At 39.6% G+C, this 24,168-nt stretch overlaps 1 protein-coding gene and 1 pseudogene across 2 annotated transcripts in view; one reads left to right on the top strand and one right to left on the bottom strand.

Moving 5' to 3' along the window:
- Positions 1-17,121, bottom strand: part of Mrpl42 (mitochondrial ribosomal protein L42) — a 29,373-nt gene extending 12,252 nt beyond the window's left edge. Inside the window, exons 1-5 of one of the 2 annotated variants that reach the window (XM_008823773.3) lie at positions 17,008-17,121; positions 15,432-15,595; positions 9,330-9,393; positions 5,812-5,896; positions 2,487-2,650 (exon numbers count right to left, since the gene is read on the bottom strand). In XM_008823773.3, coding sequence (XP_008821995.1) covers positions 2,487-2,650; positions 5,812-5,896; positions 9,330-9,393; positions 15,432-15,501 — 383 coding nt within the window. In that variant the 5' untranslated portion in view covers positions 15,502-15,595; positions 17,008-17,121. Of the gene's footprint in view, positions 1-2,486; positions 2,651-5,811; positions 5,897-9,329; positions 9,394-15,431; positions 15,599-17,007 lie in introns of both variants that reach the window. The other variant, XM_029559063.1, reaches the window with a different exon arrangement.
- Positions 6,048-6,768, top strand: LOC115068578 (annotated as a pseudogene).
- Positions 17,122-24,168: the final 7,047 nt, after the last annotated feature.

Here is a 24,168-nt window from a genome sequence, read left to right on the forward strand (position 1 = left end):
CTTCTGGTCTTTGTGGGCACTGCACACATAGTACATGTACATACATTCAGGCAAAGCACTCATACACATAAAAATAAATTTAAAAAAAGATTATTTTTTTAAAAAAGTGTTCTAATGCATAAATAGTGGACATGTCAATTTACATCTTAAAGTTCCTCAGCATAAAATCCTTCATCTACCCTTGCTACATTCCTCTTCCTAGTCTAGTTCTGCATCAGTTACCTTTCTTATCACTGTGACCAAATACATGACAGAAGCAACTTAAGGGAAGGGGCTTATTTTGAGTCACAGTTTTAGAGTGAACAGTTCAACCATAATGAGGAAAGCACAGAAGATTCGTGTTGGCTCATGCCTATAGTCATGAGAGCTTGAGGTTGCCACTTCTCACATGATGATGTGACCAGGAAGCAGAAAGATCAGAACTGATAGGGCCAGGCTTAAACCCCCAGAGGCCCACACCCAGTGACATACCAGCCAGACCCTACTTCCTCAAGGTTTCACAACCTCCCCAAACAGCATCACCAACCAGGCAACAAGTGTTGAAATAATTGAGCCCATGGGGAACATTTCAGATCCAAGTCAAAATAGTGTTCCATCTGATCAGAACTGCTTGCAATTTCTTCAACATATTTTATTTGACATGCTATTGTTTCTGCCTGGGGAAAGTTGGTGTGTGTGTGTGTGTGTGTGTGTGTGTGTGTGTGTGTATGAATGAACCATCCTGCAAAGCTCAATTACACACTTAATTTTAATTGTTTATACACTACTGTCTTCATGCCTCAGCTGTAAACAACTTACAAATAAGGAGTGTTTTTCATCATCTAGCAATTAGTGGGGCAGTTTGATGAATGTACATTTAGGAGTCCAAAAAATGCATCCTGCCATAAGTCTGTCAGCTCAGTGGTAGTTACTGGGTTGCACAAGAGAATAAGAACAGAGTTGGCTCGAACAAACAATAAAAAAAAATTTATAGTTTGGTTTGGAGGAAGAAAGAAGATTCTGGGCTGGGATATAGCTCAGTATAGTGCAAGTACCTACTGTGTGTGCAGCCCTAGGTTTGATCCTCAGCACTGCAAGAAAGGAACAAAAAAATGAAAAAAGGAAGCGCAGAAGATGGAGGCAAGAGGGAGAGAGGCAGAGGGAGGGGGGGAGAAGAAAAAGGGGGGGGAGGGAGAGGGAGATTAGGAATGTAGCTCAGCAGTACAGAGCTTGCCTAAAATGCACAAGGCCCTGGATTCAATTCCCAACACTATAAAAACCAACAAAGTCAATATAATCTTAGTTTAACAAAAAAAAAAGAAGAGGGGCTGGGGAGATGGTTCAATCAGCAAAGTGCTTTCCATGTAAGTATGAGGACCTGAGTTGAGATTCCTATCATCCATGTAAAGTCAGGCAGCATGGCAGTGCACAACTACAAGCCCAAGGAGGCAGAAACAAGAGGATCCTGGGGGCTTGCCAGCAGCCAGTCCAAACAATCAGTAAGCTCCATGCTGAGGGGAGAGCCTCTGTCTTAAAAAATAAGGTAGAGCTGGGAGCATGGTACCACACGCCTCTTCTCCTAGCACTTGGGGGACAGAAGCAGGCAGATTTCTGTGAGATTGAGTCTATAGAGTGAGTTCCAGGTCAGCTGGGGCTACAGGGAGACCATGTCTCAAAAACAAAACACAAAACAAAGCAAGTATGGTGGAAAGCAACTGAGGAAAATATCCAACTTTGACCTCTGGCTTCCACATGCATGCATACTTACATGTAAACACACAAACATACTACAAATACACAAAAAAGAGACTCAAAACAACACAAAAAAGGAAAACAAGAGCATAGCCAGAGTAAGAAATAACATAATGCAAACACCTGTAAACAGAAGGGCAAGTGTAGTTTTTAAAGAAAATGTGGACAGTATGTGCTGCACAGCTTTTCGTTTTCAATAACTCAAAAACCTGTTAGAAATGGATAAAGGGCTGAGAATACAATTATTATCAGGAAAAACAAAAACATAATAAAGGTCGACCACGGACTAGAAGAAGTTTTCAAAACCTCTGCATTAAGAGGCAGGCACACCTCTTGAGTTTGAAGCCAGCCTGGTTGACGTAGAAAGTTCCAGGTCAACCAGGGCTAGATAGATTAGATAGATAATAGATAGATGATAGATAGATAGATAGATAGATAGATAGATAGATAGATAGATAGATAGATGATAGATAGATAGATAGATGATAGATAGATAGACAGATAGACAGACAGACAGACAGACAGATAGATAAATTAAAAAAAACATGTCTCAAGCAAACAAACATGTCTTGCATAAAAATAAAGGAAAACTAAAGTGTTGTTTCATCTCAATGCCAGTATATGTGACTAAAGAATACACCACAGCATGTAATCGTACAAGGAGTCAGCTTCTCCACACACTGCAGGAATGGTTGCTGTGAGGGAAGCTATGTGTTCTAGTATGCATGGTAGACTGAAGAAAGGAATGAACTCACTGTCCATGAGGGTACCAGCGGTGCTTTGTGGTGAAGAACATTTTGCTCAGCTGTTCTATCATGGGTCCTTGCTCAAGGCGTTCACTTTTTTCTTCTAATCTGGTCTTCAGCACTTGATCATGTGTTTCTTCATTATTATGCCAAGGATCTGGTCGAGGGATAGGCTACAAAATAATCAGTAATAAACAGTAAAATACAGAAATGTTAGAATGGATAGTGCTGGTTTTATGGTAAAACAAGGACCATACTCAGTAATCCACTGCACTAACATTGGTAAGTTACCTGAACAGTTTCAGTTAGCTATGTTTTTTCAAAAAGAAACATTCTTCTAACCACAAAAAATTGGGGGTTTCTTTTCTAATAATAAAATTCTTATTCTATGTTATTTTTCTTCAGTAATAAGGTATTTGTTACTTTAATTTCTGTTTCTCCAAAGTATAAATTAGGGTCCAATATTATTTTTAACTTACAGGTTTACAGTTTACCTAATGTTATTGAAAGAACAATGAAAAATGAAAGGCCTCATATTGAAAAATGGCATTTCGAGCTGGGCATGACAGTACATGCCTTTAATCTCAGCACTCAGGACTCAGAACAGAGAGGCAGGCGGATCTCTCTCAGTTAAAGACCAGCCAGGGATACATAGTGAGACCCCATCTCAGAAGGAGGGAGGGAGGGAGGGAGGGAGGGAGGAAAGAAAGCAAGCGAGCAAGATGGCATTTCTAAGCCAGGCATAATGGTGCGTGCCTGTTATCCCAGCACCTGGGACATAGAAACAGGAAGATCAAAAGTTTAAGGTCATCCTTAGGTATATAGTGAGTATGAGGCCAGTCTGGGCTAAATAAGACCCTGTCTCAAGACAAAAAGAAACAGATGATGATCTGATTTTACAATCAAACATAAAACATTTAAACATAAATATCTTTATAATTAGACACACTAATGATAACTACTATATTCTATCACTGTATTAAATATTATGACATGTATTTCTATCTACCTTATGTTCACGAATGATTTCTTTAAAGGGCAATGCATATATAAACACATGGAGATGACACATTGGATAGGTGCTTCAGAAATACAAAGCAAAGAAGACAGCAATGAGAAGTGGAAAGAGAGTCCGGTTTGAGCCTTGTTACAGAGCATTCCAGAAGAGAGAAACAGGTAATGCAACTCAAGCAGGGACACATAAAAAAGAGGAAATTTGAAAAAAATGAATCTTGAGAAACGAGATGATGAACAGTTTTTAAAGTCAGGCTAACAAACTACTTATTAGTGGTTTCCTGAGCACAGGAAAGAACAAGTAGGAATTAGAAAGAAAAGGTTAAGAACAAGTCCAGCCCCTCAGTAGTGCTATGGCCTTGAGCAAGTGAAACTCCTATTTTCCCTTTCTGCAAAGTCAGGGAGAATATCTACTATATTCTACCACTGTATTAAATATCATGGTATGTATTTCTATCTACCTTATGTTCATGAACGATCTCTCTAAAGGGCAATGCATATATAAACACTGGGAACTGGCATTATGGATAGCTGTTAGCCACCATGTGGGTGCTGAGAGCCAAATTCAGGTCCTCTGCAAAAGCTGCCAGTACTCTTAACCACTGAGCCATCTTTCCAGACCCTCAAATTTTGGTTTTTTAAATTTTCCATTAAAATCAACCACTAAAAAGATGTGCTATAAGATTAAAATATGATATACATATGAAAATGCCACAATGAAACGCATTACTTTGTGCTAATTTTAAGAATTAAAAAAAAAAAAAAACATTGAGACTGGAGCGATGGCTCAGTAGTTAAGAGTACTGGTGCTCTTGCAGAGGACACAGGCTTGGTTCCTAACACCCACATGGAGACTAACAAAGATCTGTAACTCCAGTTCCAGGAGGTCCAACACCCTCTTCTGGATTGCAAGTTTGCACACACATGGTACATTTACACACATGCAGGCAGAACACTCATACACATAAAATAAAAATAAAAATTTTTTTTTTTTGAGACTGGGTCTCCCTGTAGTTAGGGCTGGCCTGGAACTCACTATATAGACCAGGCTGCCCTTGATCCCTCAGATCTCTCAGAGATCCACTTGCCTCTGCTGGGATTAAAGGCGTGTGCCACACACCCAACATAAATAATTTTTTTTTAATTATAAGTACCAATAAAGTGGTTCAGCAGGGAGGAGGAGTACATGCCACAGAAGCCTGGCACCCCAAGTTCAATTCCTGGAACCCATACTGGAAGGAAAGAACTGACCCCTGAAAGTTATCCTCTGATCTTATCATGTGCCACATACACACACACACACACACACACACACACACTAAACTTTTAAAAATTATAAGAAAAAAAGGAAGTGCATGCAGTTTTAAATACATGTTGCGTGTGTGCACGCGTGTGTGTGCACACTACTGTGTACATGTGGAGATCAGAGGACAACTTGTAGGAGTCAGCTTTCTCCTTCCACCATGTGGATTCTGGGCATCAATCTCAGTTGGTCAGACTTGGCAGCAAGTGCCTTTACCCGCTGAGCCATCTCCCCAGCCCTAAATGTACTTTATTCACATTTACATTTTCTTTTCCTTTTTATTTATTAACACTTTGTTTTTCTAAGTCATTTATTTCCTAGTATGATGCTTTTACCTTTATTTTTCCAAAAGTAAAATCCTAAATTATAGGAGAGTATTTTTAGATTAGTACTTTATAAAATACATATATCATGCAGAATCTTTTTACTTGTTTCTATGAAAAATAATCATACTTTAGATATAGTGATGTTGGAGAATGTGAGAGTAAGCCTAAGATCTTCAAGGAAGGATACAGAAAAGGAGAAATGACCCAAATAAATGTAATAAAATAGAAATAAAGATTATCAGAATCAACAGTATGAAAGTTATAAAATAGTACTCTAAAATACAAGTTATTCATAATATATAGGAGATATATTTTATGATTTTATTGTAAGTGTAATTCAACCCAAACTTTCACACATGCTAGATAAGCATTCTACCATTGACCTATATTCCCAACTCTTAAAAAAAAAAAAAAAAAAAAAGCTTTAGACAAGGTTTCACTAAGTTGGCTTCAGGCTCCCAGGTAGTGGGGATTATAAATCTCTCCCATCAGTGATAGGGGTTTTTCCAAATTTTTTAGAGAAAAAAAAAAAAAAAAAAAAAAAAGTCATAATCACATTTAAATAGTTCCCTTTATATACTGAGAAATATTTAAGGAAAGAAGATGAAAAGTAAGGGAAAAATCAAAACAGTAAAATAAAAATGGCAAAAGAAGTCATAAACCAAAGAAAGGAAAAACTTGCCATACATACTTTCGTGTGTTCATATGGAATATCCACAGAAGGGTGGTAGCACACTACTGTCCTGCCATCAGATGTCAAAGCGAGCTCTACTTTGCTGAAAAAGAATGTTTTGGAGATACAATTACACTGTATTCAAAAACTCTTCGGTTTGGGTTGTTTTTTTGACAGCACCTCGCTCTGTAGCCCAGGTAAGACATGGAACTCACTATGTAGCTAGCCCACACTGGCCTCAAATACATGGCTACATGGCGACCCTCCTGACTCTGCCTCACGAGTGCTGGGGTAACAAACATGTACCCTCTCACCTAGCAGAATGAGTTTCGTGTTTTTGAGTCAGGGTCTCACGTATCCCAGGCTGGTTTTGAACTTGCTATGTAGCTGAGGGTGACCTTGAAATCTTGATCCTTCTGATTCTGCCTCTTAGTGCTGAGACTGCAGGTATGCCCAGTGAAAATTATTACAATTACTGAGAAGATTAATTAGAAATCAACCACAATCCACACCAAAAGCTAGGCCTCTGGCCACTACGGAAGGGCAGCAAGGGTAAGAAAGCCATGCCAACCTGGCACTAGTGCAAGCTCATTTTGAGAAAGGCAAACACAGAACTGAGGCCTTGCACTCTGCTTACACTTGCCAGTATGGCAGAGGGGCTCGCGTCAAAGCGAGTCTCAGGAGCAAGTGTAGCCCTGAGGGTTCTACTACTGCCTACAACAACAGGGGACGAGTCAAATACTTCAGGGTTGATTTTAATGAAGGCACAGATGATGACAACACATCTTCCACAGAAGTCCAGCCCAATTTAGAAGTATCAGAGGGCTGATATTCGATAGGCTAGGGTATTCTGACGAAGCTTTACAACATTTCAAAAACAATAGACTAGAATCCTAGATTTCAAGATGCTACTTTAAGTGCAAGACTATTCTTGACAAAGAAGAAAAAGAAAAAATACTAAAGTTTTTAACTTAACTGAAACATTAAGTAAGGATCCTTACACTGAATCGGTCTCTAATTTGAAATAATTATTGAACTATTTTAATTTATACTTAGGATAAAAGAACTGGAAGTTCAAAAATGTATCTATTGGGGCTGGCCACATGGCTCAGCAGGTAAAGGGGCTTGCCGCCAAAAATAATACCTGAGTTTGATCTCTGGAACCCATATGGTAGAAAGAGAATTGTCCTCTGACCTCCATGTGTGTGCCATGACATACTTGTATGCACATGTACACACACAAAGTAGAAAAATAAATGTAATTAAGTGTATCTATTTAAAGTTATAATTCCACAATGAGAAATTATATTGAATACATTTGCATGTTATTATAGTAAAAAATTTTTTTTCTTAGTATTTTATTATTTTTTTTTATTTTATGTGTATGAGTGTATTGCCTGAATGTATGTGAGTACGTCTGTGTCATGCAATGTTGCAGAGGTCAGAAGAGGGCTTCTGATTCCCCTGGAACTGGAATTAAGGACGGTTTGTAGCCGCCATGTGGGTGCTGGGAATCGAACCCAGGTCCTCTGCAAGACCAGTCAGTTCTCTTAACCACTGAGCCATCTCTCCAGCCCTATAGTAAAATATTTAAATTAAAAAGGTAAAATTAATTAATCACAAATTGCTAAAGAGAAGACACTCTATTACTGGACTAGAAAATCTGGTATCCATAACATAAGGGACAATTCAAGACCACAACACAGAATGTCAGTTTAACTTCCATGAGTTAAACTATAAATTGTATTTTATCAAAAAATACAGCATTGTTTCACTATGATTTTATGACTGAATTCCACACATATCTGTAATAACATTTCAATTATCAAATGACTAACTCACTAGTAGCCCAGGCTGACCTTGAACTCATGATCCTCCTGCTTTAATTTTCATAGTGCTGGGATTACAGGCATGTATCACAACTGGCTCTATAATTTTTAAAAAATATTTATTATTTTATGTATATGAGTGTATTGCTTGCATGTATGTGAGTGAACCCATGTCATGCAATGCCATGGAGGACAGAAGAGGGGTTCGGATTCCCCTGGAACTGGAGTTAGGCATGGTTTGTAGCCACCATGTGGGTGCTGGGAATTGAACCCCAGCCCTCTGCAAGAGCAGTCAGTGCTCTTAACCCTGAGCCATCTCTCCAACCCTGCTCTATAAAATTTTTAAAAATATTCATTATTTCTATTTTATGTGTATGAGTGCATGTAGGTACATAAAATGCACCCATGTCACGCAACGCCCATGGAGGTCAGAAAAGGGTGTCTGATCCTCTGAAACTGAAACTGTGGATGGTTGTTAGCTGCCATATAAGTGCCAGGAATTGAACCCAGGTCCTCTCCAAGAAGAGCCAGTGCTCTTAACTGCTGGGTCATCTCTCCATCCCAGGTCTATGAAGTTTTGCATAATGTAAAACACTGATATAACTCAACCTATTCAGGTTCAAAAAAATGTAACCTAATCTAATTTCATCATTAACTAACCTTTTGTTTAAGATTATTTTTCTTTTATCTGTATGAGTATTTTGCCTGCATTTACGTAAGTGCATCATGTGCAGCATGCAGTGCCCAAGGAGGCCAGAAGAGGTCATAAGATTCTCTGTAAACTAGAATTACACAGGGCTGTGAACAGCAGTATGGGTACTGGGAACTGAAACTGGATCCTCTACAAGAGCAGCAAGTGCTCTGAACTGCTGAGTCATCTCTCTGACCCCACTAACTGCTTATCATAATACTCATAAATGTACAATTAAAATTAGCATAAAAAAAGAAAGTATTAAAAAAATCCTAAGTATAAAAAAATCCCATGCAAGGAGGCACATGCCTATTATCTCAGTACTGGGAAGGAGAATCAGGAGTTCAAGGTCAGCCTCAGCTACATAGTGAATCTGAACCTGGCCTGGGCTTCTCTCTCTCCCCTCTGGGTTTCTCTCTCTCTCTCTCTCTCTCTCTCTCTTTCTCTCTCTCTCTCTCTCCTTTCTCTCTCTCTCTCTCCTTCCTTTCTTCTTTCTTTCTTATTAAAATCTGCAATAAAACCCACATAGCTTGAGAAAACATGTTGCAGTTTCTGCACATCAAATCTGCTGAAGAGAAAAGCAAAAATGTCATCTGCTATTCTTAGTTCTTAGCATCATAACTAAATTGAATAAACACCAAATAAATGGTGCTGAATTCAATAGTGTAATTTAAGATTATTCAATGTCAAACAAAAGGCAAATAAGTACTTAGACTAACAGATATAAACCCTAACACAAACTATAAAAACTAATTAACTTTCACAAAAAGTTAAAGCTTGCTTCAAAAAGAAAAGATAGCATTTCTAACAGCAAGTCCATTTATAACAAAATTACATATTCACTGAAATACAATAATGGGTTTTATTTAAAATGTTTATAATCCCAGATACTATGTAAATAGGAAATTATTTTTAAAAACAAAATTAAAGAAAGAATAATCGGAAAAGCAAGCATAAAATAAAATTATTTCAGATACAGCTAAGACTGATATTCTCAACTGAATTTTAATACGTACCAGTTATAATCATCTGGAAGAGAAGAATGCGTAGATTTACGACAAATGCAAGACAAAGTTCCATCTGCAAAACCCCAAATAGCAAAATAGACTTGTTAATCTGAGCATATACTCTCACATAAGCTTAAAGATAGTTTTTACTCATCAACCAGTATTTACTGTTTGCTATAAAACAGGTTTGTACTGGTGGCCAGGACTCAACAAAAGACCAAGCCCCTGCCCCTTCACATGAGTAATGAGTCTGGGCTGCTGGGGAGAGGGGTAGACAAGAAGATTCCAATACACAGGGTGTGTGCTATCAGGCTGGGTAAGCACTGGGAGAAAGGTGCACAGATGGGCTATGTGCACGTTCAAGAAGGCCTTTCTGGGGAAGGTGATGTCTCAAGTACCCTCAAGGATGAGGGGAGAAGAGCTGGTAAAGGGTGAACACAATGCTCCTTATAGAAGAAGTAGTAGAGCAGACCAGAGGTTTCAAAAGAGTAAAGAATCTGGTATTACAACCTTTCCAAGAAAGAGAAGAAAGAATTCGGGCATTCCAAGGTGCATAATTTACAGAGGCCAGAAGAGGGTTAAGTGATGAAATATAAGTAATTTGTTCAAAATTAACTTCTCTTAAAATGTTCCTATTTCAAAACAGTTTCTTCTGTTTTAGTATTACAAATATATAAGCTATGGTAATTTTTTTTAATTTATAAAGTCTTTCAATGTTCAAATAAAAGATTTCTTTAGATACAAAGAAATAATTCAGATGTGGCTCAGTGTGGTTCAAATAAAGTCCAAACACATCTCCTGCTCCTCATGTGGGGCCTGACTTGACCTGACCTTCCCATCTCCACACTGCCACATCTCAACATAGAGCACCATTTACACTGTGTTCAAATGCCACTAGGCAGTCTGCAAAGTCACGTGTATTCTATGAAGTCCGTCTTTAGCCTCCCTGTCCTCTAAGCGCTACCAAGGGGGATGAGCCATCTACTTTACCTGTCCCATGATCAGTGCTCACACACATTACTCATTCCTTCTTTGTAGTCCTTTCTCCCCTCCCCCCAAAAACCAGGTATTATAAGATCAAATGACTTAATAGGCCTTAAAAAAACAAAACATAAAACTTGCCAGGCATGGTGGCGCACACCTGTAGTCCCAGCACTTCGGAGGCAGAGGCAGGCAGATCTCTGTGAGTTCAAGGCCAGCCTGGTCTACACAGTGAGTTCCAGGCCAGCTGGGGTTACAGGGAGACCCTGTTTCAAAAAGACCAAAACCAAAAAAAAAAAAAAAAAACATAAAACTCTATATTCCCATGTTGACTTTGTATTGGGGGGGAAATATTTCATGTTCCCTCTGGAATACAGGGAGGCCTTTTCTTGTAGCTTCTTGTACTTTTCCCTTAATCATAGGTTTTTTGCTCTGCTTTCAATCTTAATGTCCTTCCTTTTTACATAAAATATCAGTAATATTTTTCTTCAGTAGTAGAAGCTATGGAGATAAGGGACTTCCAGATATAAAAAGCTATTCACTGGGGCTGGAGAGATGACTCAGTGGTTAAGAACACTGGTTGTTCTTGCAGAAGACCCAGGTTCAAATCCCAGCACCCACATGGCAGCTAACAACTGTCCGTAACTCCAATCCCAGGGGATCTGACAGCCTCTTCTGACCTCTGCGGGCACTGCATGACACAGGTGCACTTACCTACATGCAAGCAATGCATGCATACATATAAAAAAAAATAAATAAATAAAAAGAACCAAAAAAAGCTAGTCACAGAGTGTCAGAATGACTGAGTGAATGGAATGATTTAAATTAGCTCTTTGTTAACTGGCTATTCTAACAATTCCAGTCTATTTCCATCAGCTTAATAAACATTCAAAATTTGCCTGACATGCATAAGAGGGACTAAGGATACCAAATTTGTACTAGGGACACAGTATAAATCTAGTGAGGAAAGAAGCATGTTCAGTTACAAAAGACAAAGTAGTTTTCAAACGTTGACTAAGGTATCAACTATGTAAAAAGTAGATCTGACTTCTTATCACCTTGGAGCCAAGTTTCTCTTGGGGTAAATGGAAAGCTAGGTAGTATTTTTACCAATTCTTAACAATAAAAATGCTTCTAGAAGGTTCCTCAAAAAACTTAAAACAGGACCAGCAAGATCACTCAGTCCTTGCCGCCAAGCTTGACAATGTGAGTTCCATCAAGGAGGAACCACATGGCATAAGGAAAAAACTGATTCCTGCAAGTTGTCCTGACCTCCACGTATGTACTGTGGCACATGTGTATACACACACACACACACACACACACACACCCAAAACAGAGATTTAAATTTAAACTTAAATATGAAAATAAATTTTAAAAACTAAAGAGGTTAGAGATGACTCAGCAGTTAAGATCACTGGCTGCTCTTGCAAAAGACCCAGATTTGGTTCCTAGCACCCACATGGTGGCTAACAACCATCTATAACTCCAGTTCTAGGGGATCCAATGCCCTCTTTTGGCCTCCGCAGGCACTGCATGACATGGTTACATGGTTGTACTACATACCTGTAGGCAAACTCATACACATAAAAATAAATAAATACAAACAAATAAGGGCTGGAGAAATGGCTCAGTGGTTAAGAGCACATACTGCTCTTTCAAAGGACCTGAGTTTGATTCTCAGCACTCACGTCAGGATCACAGCAGCCTATAACTCTGGCACTGCACTCATATTCACAAACCCACACAGACACACACATACATACATAATTAAAATACAGTAATCATAAAATAAAATTAAAGTATCTTAAAAGGGCTAGAGAGATGGCTCATCAGCCAAGAGCACTGGCTGCTCTTACAAGGACCAGGGTTCTGTTCTCAGCACCCACATGGCAGCTAACAACCATCTGTAACTCCAGTTGCAGGGAATCTGACACCCTCTTCTGACCTCTACAGGCACTGTACAACATGGGTGCATTTACATACATGCAGGCAATATCCTCATATACATACACATAAAATAAAACTAATAGAAAATATTCCAAAAAAAAAAAAAAAGGTAGGCTGGAAAGATGGCTCAGCAGAGGACCTGGTTCCCAGCACCCACATGGCAGCTAACAACCATCTGTAACTCCAGTTCCAGGGGCTGTCCCCGCCTTCTTTTGGCCTCCACAGGCATTATACAAGTGTACTTACATACTGCAGGCAAAATGCTTATACAAATTAAATAGAAATAAATAGGGGGGTGGTTCATGGGTTAAGAGCACTTGCTGTTCCTCCAGAGAACCTGGGTTCGATTCCCAACACCCACATGGTGGCTCTGTTGTCCTCTTCCAAACTTCTTGGGCACTACACACATACCAGGCAATCAGAAAAAAAATGTTATTTTTTTAAAAAATTAAAAAATAAAATGCTTATACAAATTAAATAGAAATAAATAGGGGGGTGGTTCATGGGTTAAGAGCACTTGCTGTTCCTCCAGAGAACCTGGGTTCGATTCCCAACACCCACATGGTGGCTCTGTTGTCCTCTTCCAAACTTCTTGGGCACTACACACATACCAGGCAATCAGAAAAAAAATGTTATTTTTTTAAAAAATTAAAAAATATATATAAAACAGAACTATCAAAGCCTGACATGGTAATTCATACATATAACCCTGGTCAACCTGGGCCCCAGGGCCACATAGTGAGACCCTATCTCTAGAAAACAAAGGAAAATAAAGAAAACAAAACGGGCTGGAGAGATGGCTCAGCGGTTAAGCACACTGGCTGTTCTTGCAGAAGACCCAGGTTCGAATCCCAGCAGCCACATGGCAGCTAACAACTGTCCGTAACTCCAGTCCCAGGGGATCCAACAGCCTCTTCTGACCTCCGTGGGCACTACACGACACAGGTGCACTTACCTATATGCAAGGGAATACACGCATATGCATAAAATAAAAATAAAAAATAAAATTAAAAAAAAAAGAAAACTAAAACTAAATAATTACAATATGATCGTGCCATTCCGCTCCTGGATATGTCCTCACAGGAAATCCAAGTCGAGATACCTTACGCATTCACTTTACTGCTACACTATTCCCAACAGTCAAGGTATGGACATAGCCGGGCATGGTGGTGCATGCCTTTAATCCCAGCACCCGGGAGGCAGAGGCAGGTGGATCTCTGTGAGTTCAAGGCCAGCCTGGTCTACATAGTGAGTTCTAGGACAGCTGGGGCTACAGGGAGACCCTGTCTCAAAAAGACCAAAAAAAAAAAAAAAAAGATATGGAAGCAGCCTAGATGGCCATTAGCAGGTAAATAAATAAAGAAAATGTGATACATACATATATATATATATATAGATAGATATATATAAACTATATTCAGCCATAAAGAATGAAATTTTATCATCTGCAGGAAGTGGATGGAACTGAAGATCATCATGTCTTAACATGAAATAAGTGAAATAAGGCACTGAGAGTGACAAATAGCAGGGGATACAGCAGCTCACACCTGTAATTCCAGCATTAGGGAGGCTGAGGCAGGACTGCCACCAGTTTGAGGCCAGCCTAGGCTACAGAGTGAAGCAGTCTTAAAAATGCTAGTATAGTAGAGAAGGAAGGAGAATCAGGTATTTAAGGACAGCCTCAGTTACACAGCAAGATCAAGACCAGCCTGGGCTAAATGAAACTATCTCAACAAAACAAAAAAAAAATAGGTCTAGGGCTAGAGCTCAATGGTACAGCATTTGCCTAACATGTGTGAGGCCTTGAGTTCAAACCCAATACCACAAAATAAATAATAAATAAATAAATAAAAGATTTTGAGCTAGTAAGATAGTTCAGTTGGTAAAATGCATGTCACATCATAAGTATAAGGACCTGAGTTTGGATTCTCAGTACCCACATAAAGACACCACCTGAAACCCAAATGTTGGGGAAGGGCCATTTGGGGGGGGGGGGGGCAAAGACAGGTGTATCCTCAGATCTCATTGGCCAGCCAGCTTAGCTGAAACTATAAGCTTTAAGTTTGGTGAGAAACTGTTTCAAAAAATAAGGTAGAGGGCTGGAGAAATGGTTCAGTGGTTAAGAGTACTGGCTGCTCTTGCAGAGGACCCGGGATCAATTCCCAGCACCTACATGGCAGCTAACAACCATCTGTAACTCCAAGTCCAAGAGATCCAACGCCTTCTTCTATCCTTCATGGGCACTGCACGACATGGGTGCACTTACAAAAGTGCAGGCATAACACTCACAAAATAAATCAAAACTTAATAATATTAATAATTTTTTTAAAGTGGAATTTTGTAAACTTTTGAACACTATTGAAAACATGAGTTTAGTGAGAAAAACAGGTTGTCCATGCCTCATATGCCCCAAAATTGCCCATAAACTGCTTCACAGACAGTGGAAAAGTGAAAGCAGTTGGTTGAGACACAGGACTTTCACATTCTATTTATTTATATGAATCTACAGCTTGACTATCAAAAGTGTTGACAGGCCTTCAAGAAAATGATTTTCAGAAAAGAAACCATATTTTAGTTGTATAATGGCTACATCCACAGGAAAAAAGCCTTCCAAAGTATCAGTCCCTTGGGAGATGAGACTATGGATTTGCCTTCTTTTTCCAAATTTTTGAACCTATAAAACAAGTAATAAGGGTAAAATGTACTAAGTAACTATTCCTAATGAAGAGAAAGTTACCCTTTACCAGTTCACTCAAATCCCACTTGTAAGATTTGCTGAGATAACTAATGAGTCTAGATCTTTTACTCTGCATTTATACATGCTCGCACGTGCGCACACACACACACACACACACACACACACACACACAAAATGAATCATCTTTTAAACCCACAACAGGATCATATGATAGACAATGCTCTCTGATGTTTTTTCTTTCTTTTCTATTTGGTGATCATTCCCTGTTGGTAAAAGCTGCATGCATCATAGTTAGGATGTAGCTTCATTTATCCATTCCCCTTTCGATTGACATTTCACTGCAAATAACAAGCACACAGAATAACCAAATGCTTAAATAGTTTATATCTGAAAAAGTTTAAAATTCCCTTTTTAAACATTGAAAAAAAACTTCACCTCAAAAACAAAACAAAAACCAAAAGACAACAACAAACCTCACTTACTTTGGATTGGAAATAAATGCTTCAAGATAGTTCTGTTTGAGATCACCCATTTTACTGCTGCCACCACCATGGTGCATCAAGATCTTCATCAAGTGATATGGAAAAAGATGTTTGGAAGAGAAACTGCCTCTAAAATCTGCTTCTACACACATGGACTTTCATTCCTGCTTAAGAGATAAAAGAAAATGAGTGCTACCAAAGTAAACTCAAACACTACAAGAATAAGACAGGAACCATTACCCAGCACTACAGTCACTTGAAGCAAAGCTTTGAAACTGCAGAGTCCCACAATTTAACAACAGGAAAAATGGCAATAACATCAAAATATGAGAAACCCCAGAAAATATGTTCACAATTATTTTTCTTCAATACAAACTTCCCAGCACTCAATGCAGCTGGTTCCACTGAGTTCTCAGTAAACATGCAATTACTTGGAAAGTCATCACACATAATGCAGAGCATACTCCCCATCAAACATCAGTGTCTAAGTGTGTCTATGTACTAACTCTCACAAAGCTTATCACATAGAAATACTCTTTCTAATGAAGTGAAATATTAAACAAGGCCTACTTTGGCCAATGGAAAACTTAGAGGAACACATTAATGTCATCATCTTACAGGTCTTTTTCTTTTTCATTTTACTGCCATATAATATTTAAAGATATATGAAGCATGTTTATTTTTGAATCATGAAGAAAATTTAAAGAACTTGCTTCCAAAGACTTAAGAGCTGCTCAGTGACAAACTGGAAAATTTAAGGCAAGTCATTAACTAAATGACTTTCCATTTCTTCAGTGGTAAGCTGAGGAAAACCATAATCTTCATGAGATGTTGTAAATCAATGGCATATAATTACTGTATTTGTCTCAATGACTATCTGTCCTTTCTCTGCCCATAGCAATGAAAGGGACTTAAGACACAGGCTCTCTAGCTTACCAGACTAAACTATGCAGGCTGATTCGTGAGAACGTTGGGACTTGCTAATGCAGTGTGCTATTTAGTGCTTGCAACCCACTTTCCTATTCATAACATGCGCTTTCAGACAAAAGCTCAGAAGTCAAATCATTTATTTTACTCTTCCTCTACTTAACTGATGAGTGGGTCACAAATCAGTGTATTTTGACAAGTCCAAGATCAAAACATCTGGAGGGGGGGGGGGACATCAAGTTCGCTCCACCCGATGCTTCCGTACTCAACTAAGGATCAAACTATTCACCCGAGACTTCCGGAGGGCGAACCCCTGAACGGGCCCAAAACAGACGCTGCAGAGGGACGTGGAGGATCTGAAGTTTAAGCAACAGAAGCACAGGGACTATCTACCACCCACGGAAGGATGGAAAGGCATCGACCCAGGGAGTCTCGGGAGCCGCAAGGTCAACGGGCTCCAGCAGGACGTCCGCAGGACAAGTGCACCCCACGCCGGTTCCTCTGCTGGACAGACGGAGCCTGTGGATGTGCCTCGCCCTGAGGGAAACGACAGGCGGAAGACCTCGAGACTGCGGAGACGCCTTCCCCTGCCCGGCTTCTAAGGACTCCTCCACAGGAGAGGGTAGCGGACACCTACACATCTACTCACCGCATGCCCGCCATCTTGCCTCAATCCGGTCCTAAAGACGCCGTCCCACATGCCCTCCCGGCCCGCGGGGCACTCTGGAACTTGTAGTCTGCGCGGAAAAGTAGTCCGCGTTGCAGAAGGAAGGAGGGGCTCGCGAGCAACTGTAGTCTCGAGGTTTGTCACAGCATCTTGGCCTCTAAATTGTCACAGATGCTCAGAAAATAAAATCGCTACCCTCCCATTTTTAGCAACAAGTACTATTTAAAATAACAACGTCAAAAACTATTTTAGAATAATAGAGAAAGACCAGATTACTCCGTGATAAATGAATTACATTTTCTCAGGGAATGAAACATTCCAGGAGAAGTCTGAATTGTGAAGTCTAGGATTTGACTATTTGAAATGAGAATCCAGAGAAGCCCTCCAAACCGTCTAGTGGGCCAGTTGGATGTAGGAGTTGAGAGGGAGACCATTTTTTACTAGCTTGACGGCTAATCACATTACAAGAGTGAAAGGACTGATAGAGCAGGTTTGGAGAGTTGTTTGATTAGGGTGGAAGTGAATTCCGTTTGGGATTCTTCGGAGACATTCAAGTGGAAATGTAAAATGAGGCAGGCTGGTAGTGAGATGCGTTTAGAGAGTAGGGGTTGGGCTAGATAGGAATATAAAGTCATGGGAATGAGAGCTAGGCATGTAGCTTAGTGGTAGAACATGATCTCCAGCACCACAAAAAAATAAATAATAAAGTTATGTCGAGCCTCCGTAGGGAGAAAGTGTAAATATACAGAAGAAAGGCTCCAAACCCCAGACCAAGGGAATTCCAGCACGTAGAAATCAAGTAGAATAGGTCAACTAGCATAGGAATAACAAAGAGACATTCTAAGAACACAAACTCAATATACTAGCAAATAACTTAAGTTAGCATACATAAAAGCAGTTGCAGATTCATGGTAATAAAAGTGAAAAACAAAATTGTATAACCAGAATGAGTACTTGGCTTGGAAATGATGGAACAGTCCTTAGGCAGGAGTTTGAATTTTCGATGACTTTGGGAAACAGGGTCACAAGCCTAGATATTCGAAAGCAAATTTTCACTAAAAAGTGGCAGGTGAGTGATACAAGCCTGTGATCCTGGCATCTTGGAAGGTTTGAGACAGGAGAATTGCTGAAAGCTCAAGGCCAGTCTGGGCTACATGAGACTCTATTGCAAAACACCAAATTAATTAGTTAATGAAAGAGAGAAGTAAACTTCCATCTTATTGAGACCACGATAATTTTTTTAATGTTTTATTTTTTATGTGTATGAGTGTATTGTCTGCATGTTTGTAAGTGCACCAGTGTCCATGTGGTGCCCACAGAGGTGAGAGGAAGGCGTCAGATCCCCTGGAACTGGATTTACAGACAGTTGTTAGCTGCCATGTGGGTGCTGGGACTCGAAACCAGATCCTCAGTATGAGCAGACAGTGCCCTTAACCACTAAACCATCTCTCCAGCCCCAAGGCCACTATAACTTTGATTGTGTTTTGTTAACAATGAAATCTAATCCTAGCTGAAATGAGAGAATTAAAATGATTCAAATTATAATTCAAGAAAAGAACATTTAAAAAATTCAAAATTTTGGGTTGTGATGTGAGATTTTTCATGTTTCCAAGTCTAATACAAAAATTACTACTTTTACTTCAAATCAAATTATTTTTACGCTTATGTCTACTCTTGTCTACTCTTCTACTCTTTTTTTTTTTTCCCCCCCACAGGCTGGAACTTACCATGTACACCAGTCTTGATTCATCTCATAGAGATCTGCCTGCCTTTGCCTCCAGAGTGCTGGGGTTAAAAATATGTGCCACCATGCCTGACCTTATGTCTATTCTTAAAATCTTGGGCTTACTACATACAGAACTGTCTCATTTTTCATCTGAAAAGCCCCTAGGAGCCAAACATAATGTTAGAGACATAGTAAAGAAGAGAGGTTTATGAGTGGATTCTGAGACTCCATCTGCCTAAATTTGAATCTTGACTTTTCCATTTCTTCACTAGGTTATTTGGGGTAATTTAATTGTGTAATATTTTGAGTCTCACTTTATTCTGTGTAAAAGGCAGATAATAATGATGTTCCTTATTTCATAGATTGGATTGACCAAATAAAATATAATGTTCAGCAAAGCATTTGGCATATAGTAAGTACTCAACCAGTGCTAGCTGAAATTATATCTTATAGGTATTTAATAAAAACTTGTATAATAATTTTATGAACAACTACCCCCAAGGAGATAGTTATTTCTTATGTAGTAAAATAAAATCTCTTTTGAATAACATAATGAATGTAATTAAAAATGAAAAATAGGGCTGGGGAGATGGCTTAGTGGTTAAGAACACTGGTTGTTCTTGCAGAAGACCTGAGTTCGAATTCCAGCACCCACATGACCACTAACAACTGCCCGTAACTCCAGTTCCAGGGGATCCAACAGCTTCTTCTGTCCTTCGTGGGCATTGCACGACATGAGTGCATTTACCTATATGCAGGCAATATACTCATACACATAAAATAAAAATAGTAAATAAAAAATATTTTTTAAAAAAATGAAAAATAAGTTTAATCCAACATAAACAGTAATGTCTAGCTTAAAGCTGACAAATTTGTTAGGCCCCAGCAGAAAACGGATGACATGCCCAAATTAGGATACATTCCAGAAAAGATTCACAAAGGTGTTGCGTGGTTTATTAAGAGAAGTGCAAGTTGTATCTGTATGCTCAAGGCTTAACTATACAAAGTACTCATCCTTTATACCCCTCCAGGCCTGAAGGGAAGAGAGAGACATAATTACCAGACCCATTGAGAAGAGCACTAGCCTTTATCTGAAGCCATTGCCAGCATGAGATGAACATTGTAGAAGCCACCCATGATAATAATTACTCCGATTTCTTCATCCTTCCACTCTTCTACAAATTAAGACATGGTTCACAAGACTGTCCCCTGTTTCAGATAACAATTAGAGACTGAGCTATAGAGATTCTTAAATACAGCCATTATATGTGTATATGGTAGGGTCTCAAACTCAACTAGACAATCGTGTTACTAGGTGGGTTTGATTTACTTCATTATTGTGTTAGTTATTTTTGCATAGGTGTGATCAAAATATCTGATGGAAACAACTTAAAAAGGACAATAATTTTTGGCTCATGGTTTTACAGGATTCAGTCCATGGTTGTTTGGCCCCATGTACCTGGCACAGCATCATGGTGGTGAACTCCTGTAGAAGAAGAAGCTGTTCATAATGGACAGGTAATGGAAACAGTAGCTCACATTATGGTGGAAAGGAAGCAAAGTAGGGCTATAACAGGAAAGAGCCAGAAATAACTCCCAAGGAGGAGTCATCAGCAACCTACTTCCTTCAACCAAGCTCCAACTTCCACACTTCATGTCCCAATAATCTATTCACTCTTTGAATCCATCAGTGAGTTAAACCATTCATTAAGTCAGAGCCCCATGAAATGTTCTCACAGACATACCCAAAGATGTCCTTTAATTTCCTAGGTTGTTCTTCATTTAGTCAAGTTGACAATCAAGACTAGCTACTACGGTCACGTATACAATTGTGTATGGGTAAGGAGACTCTGTGTATTTAAGCAACTGGAATTTGTAAGGAAATTTGGATTGTCAGGACTGTTTTGTGGCCCTTGTATTACCTTTGTGATTTTAATATTTAAATATTTTATTACAGAAAGTTTTAAACATATACAAAATGAAAAAGAATAGTATTGGAAGGCATACTTATAATCCCGGAATTCAGGAAGTAGAGATAAGAGGATAGAGAGGCAGACGGATCTCTGAGTTCAAGTCCAGCCTGGTCTACATAGTGAGTTCCAGGCCAGCTGGGGCTACAGGGAGACCCTGTCTCAAAAACACCAAAAAAAAAAAAAAAAAAAAAAAAAAAGGTTAAGTTCACCCTGGACAACTGGTGAGACCCTGCCTTGAAAATTTAAAAGTTAAAAATAAAGCTGGAAGCTGGTGTGCACGCCTTTGATCCCAGCACTCAGGAAGCAGAGGCAGGCTGATCTCTGTGAGTTAAAGGCCTCCAGGCCAGCTGAAGCTACAGGGAGACCCTGTCTCAAAACAAAACAAAACACGAGCTGGAGAGATGGCTCAGCGGTTAAGAACACTGGTTGTTCTTGTAGAAGACCACGGTTCAAATCCCAGCACCCACATGGCAGCTAACAACTGTCTGTAACTCCAGTCCCAGGGGATCTGACAGCCTCTTCTGACCTCCCTGAGCACTGCACAACACGGGTGCACTTACCTACATGCAGGCAACACATGCATATACATAAAATAAAAATAATAAGCCGGGCATGGTGGCACATGCCTTTAATCCCAGCACTCGGGAGGCAGAGGCAGGTGGATCTCTGTGAGTTCAAGGCCAGCCTGGTCTACATAATGAGTTCTGGGACAGCTGGGGCTACAGGGAGACCCTGTCTCAAAAAGACCAAAAAAAAAAAAAAAAAAAAAAAATATGGGGCAGATGAGCAGTCCTCAGCCTCAGCTATACTCATGGAAATTTTCCTTTAAAGGGATTTTTAAAAATGCAGATATCCACCAGGTGTGGTGGCACACACCTTTAGCTCTAGTATTCAAGAGGCAGGCAGATCTCTATGAGATCAAGGCTAGCCTGGTCTACATAATGTGTTCCAGGCCAGCTGGGGCTACAGGGACACCCTGTCTCAAAAAAAAAACAAAAACAAAAACAAAAATAAATAAATAAATAAATAAATAAATAAATAAATAAATAAAATTTGTTAAAAAAAAAAATAGAAGCCGGAGAGATGGCTGACTGGTTAGGAGCACTGGTTGCTCTTACAGGTTCCCAGCACCCACATGGTGGCTAACAGATGTAACACCAGTTCCAGGGGATTCAATGCCCTCTTCTAGGCTCCATGGGTATTGCATAACGCAAGTGTGCTTACATGCAAAACAGTCATACAGATAATAAAAATAAAATTTTAAAAATGTTAAAAGATCCCCAGTCACGCAAGGAACTGTTTGCAAAGATCAAATGTCTGGCCTCCTGCCTGACTCCAGTTCTGGAGTTCAGCAAACCTGTTGTTTTTTTATCCAGTGTATCTTCTCTTTGACTTAGCCATCTGTATTACCCACCAACTTGAAATCTCAATCCAGAAGCAAATGGGATTATAGTGCTTTAAACGTGATTGTCTCTTCAAGTAATTGAAAAACTAACCTGGATGGGAAGATGAAGTTATATTACATGCCTCAAGTACCTTCTTATATAATCTCAGGTTATATGCTGTATTCTATTCTAGTTTCCTAAATTGCAAGTTATTTGGAACTTCTCACTAAGTTACTGATTTAGATTGTATGCTGAAAAATATGAAAAGAATTATGTTAGGAGCCAGTGAGCTAGGTTAGCAAATAAAGGAGCTTGTCATCAAATTTGCCGACCACATGGTAGAAGGAGAGAACCAACTTCTGGAAGTTGTTCTTTGAGACAAGGTCTCACTACGTGGTCCCGACTGGCCTGGGATTCACTATATAAACCAGGCTGTCTCAAACGCACAGAAATCTACATGCCTCTGCCTCCCAAGTGCTAGAATCAAAGGCATCTACCACCATTCCCAGACCAATAAATATAATTTTGAAAGTTAAAAAAGGATTACATTAGATTTATCAGTAGCATTAGATTATTTAATAGAAGATCACCAGATTCAAAATTATTTTTTTTTAAATTTAAAAATCTTAGTGGCACATGCCTTTCATGTTTGCTCTTGGGAGGCAGAAGGATCATGGGTTCAATTGTCCTTCCTCCTCTTTCCCACGCTCCTCTGTTCCTCAACCTTTCTTCTGCCCTCTTGCTCTCCCATCTGCTCTGTCCTGGCTTAAGGGGACTGCAGGTGACTAGATGTGCTAAGTAACTTGGTGGCTAAGCCTTAGTTCGGCCTCTTGTGGACAAGATGCTGGTAAATCCACATTCCTGCAGATTTGGAGCTGTGTTCTTAGTTAATGATAAAGGCAATATTTTGATCTCCATCTGTTGAATCCTGCATAAATCTTTCAACTGGTTATAATATCAGGGATGGAAACAAGATGTTATTTATTCTTGCTCTTGCCCAAAACCTGCAATTTACAATATTGACCCTCAGAGGCCAACCCAAACCCCAACAATCTGGAATGTCTAACACTTGAACCAAGATAATTTGTTTGAGCAGGAAGAAAAAGAGAGTTATAGTATGGGTCAGAAGAGCTTAGAAAAACAGGAACTAATCATGTGTAAGTCAAGGTTACCAAAGCAACTGTTTAGCCTTCCTTGACCTGAGCAGATATGACATGGGCTTTCAATCTTTGGTGGTCTCTGAGCTTGCTAAATACACAGATGCAGAGGCTTTTGTCTTAAAACTCAGGGACCACGGTACCTGTATGTCTAACTAGCCTCCGAAGTGGGAAAACACTCCATAACTTGAAAACTTCTGCTCTCAAGTGTATGTGACCCCAAACCATTGTAACTCCCATCATTGCAGGTCTTCCGGTTGGTGAACTTTAGGAAGTGATTTGGATCTGCTCAGCCTAGTCTGTTCCCCTTTCTCTTTTCCTTGCTCCATTTTCTTTCTCTTTTCAGTGCTAAGATTAAGCCCTGGACTTCATGAATGCTAGGTGAACACTCTCCCACTGAGCTACATCCCCACTAAAGGAAAACAAAGATTTCAGAAATATTTCTAATCATTCTTGAACTAACTGGGCCATTTCCTGCAGACAGTGACACATAAGAAATGGATATGACTTGAGACAGACTGTGATGATGGGGAAAAGAAAGGAGATGGGAGGGGATGGAAAACAAAGGGGGCGGGGCCAGCAGGTGGGAAGAAATGAGAGCACAATTTAGGTTGGGTCAGCCGAGTATGCAGTCCCAAGCTGGAGCTAAGAGTCTTGGAATGCAAGAATTCTGGGAACCCGCCAGGGTGGTGCACCTAGGCAGGGGCAAGAATTCTGCTCTTACCTGTCACTGCCAGCCCTCTTGCCAAAGAATCTGAGTCAACATCCTTTGGAATTCTGTTTCCCTTGGGAACTGGCCCAGAGAGAGGAAAGAAGTTGTGTGTGTGTGTGTGTGTGTGTGTGTGTGTGTGTGTGTGTGATGGCTCAAAATGCCCCAAAAGTTTTAAGATTCCTTAAAAGCT

The sequence above is a fragment of the Nannospalax galili genome, unplaced genomic scaffold (assembly GCF_000622305.1).
Source record: "Nannospalax galili isolate Female #2095 unplaced genomic scaffold, S.galili_v1.0 scaffold191, whole genome shotgun sequence".
In the NCBI taxonomy this organism is placed as follows: Eukaryota; Metazoa; Chordata; class Mammalia; order Rodentia; family Spalacidae; genus Nannospalax; species Nannospalax galili.